At 26.0% G+C, this 1,308-nt stretch overlaps 1 protein-coding gene across 1 annotated transcript in view; it reads left to right on the top strand.

Moving 5' to 3' along the window:
* The first annotated feature begins 434 nt into the window (after window positions 1-434).
* Window positions 435-1,308, top strand: part of LOC108769833 (protein RER1) — a 2,448-nt gene continuing 1,574 nt past the window's right edge. The window contains exons 1-3 of the mRNA XM_018521042.1: window positions 435-509; window positions 689-793; window positions 881-980. Of these exons, the coding sequence (XP_018376544.1) occupies window positions 435-509; window positions 689-793; window positions 881-980 (280 nt within the window). The remainder of the gene's footprint in view (window positions 510-688; window positions 794-880; window positions 981-1,308) is intronic.

The following is a 1,308-nucleotide window of genomic DNA, read 5'->3' as shown; positions in this document are numbered from 1 at the left end:
GAAACGAGTGTAATTGCTATAAATTCGATTCAGAATGATGTCAATATCAATTGTAACAAAGCATGAGTATATCACTTAACATTTATAAGAAATTATATTTAACGGCTATATAAACAGGAAGATACGTCGGGGATAATCTTTAAAGACTTTCATTTCTACTTACAAAATTTGTTTACAACATGATAGGTATATTTTTTTTCATAGAGAAGAAAAAAAAATCCTATCCGAGTTTGATAGACAATGTTAATTGATATATAAATCAATTTTTATGAATATTATTTATATAATTAATTTTTTACTATTTGTATACAATATATTTATTGTATATATGTGCAACAAAGTTGATTTTTATAAATAACATTTTGCAGGGCTACTTTGGTTCATATTAATTTACATTTAATTGCAATAAAGTCTTATGTTTGCAGTGAGAGAAAATGATGCAGGATGAAGACTTGGGTAGCTCAGTGAGAAAAAATATTTTCAGTCAAGGGATAATAAGAATATCACAGGTTAATATGAGTTTATAATCCTTTATATAAACACTTTATCTATATAATATTTAATATTTAACTATATATATATAATATTTAATATTTTATATAATATACACACAATTATTCAGTTTTATATTTTCTTCTATTAAAATACCATACTATAATTTATAAAATCTCTTTTTCTTCCATTTCAGATATATCAAAGATACCTAGATCTATGGACTCCTCATGTAATATCGCGTTGGACATTTGCTTTATTCTTATTAGTACTTTTTATTCTACGTATATTTATCTCTCAAGTACGGTATTTTCTATTAAATTGTGTGCAAACTTAGTTCTTTACAATTGTATCACACGGTACTACAGAAACACTTTCATATTTACAGGGGTGGTATATTGTCACATATGCACTAGGAATTTATCACCTCAATTTATTCATAGCATTTCTTACTCCAAAAATTGATCCTGCCATGGATTTTTTTGATGGTAAGCAATTTGCTAGATACATTTTAAACTTTTCTATACAATTGTATTATGAATTATACATAGAAAGAAATTAAAAATGATGCATTTTCAACAAATGAGCAATGTGATTTAATTTAATGAAAAGATTTAGATTTAGATTCAAACAATTGAAAAGTACAGATCAGAGTTAAATTTAATGTAATTTAAAGATAAGACAAATTAAAAGTATGACTAAATTAGGCTAATGAGAGTCAAGCAACGTTGAACGGCGCAAAGATAGGTGAAAACCATACTCAGATGTTAGCTTAAAGTCTTCTGTATTTGGACGTTTCGACTCTCTTTGGAGTCA

This window comes from Trachymyrmex cornetzi, unplaced genomic scaffold (genome assembly GCF_001594075.2).
Source record: "Trachymyrmex cornetzi isolate Tcor2-1 unplaced genomic scaffold, Tcor1.1 scaffold958, whole genome shotgun sequence".
NCBI classification, from domain to species: Eukaryota; Metazoa; Arthropoda; class Insecta; order Hymenoptera; family Formicidae; genus Trachymyrmex; species Trachymyrmex cornetzi.
The sequence above is the reverse complement of the archived record's forward strand: the minus strand, read 5'-3'. Positions and strand labels throughout refer to the sequence as shown.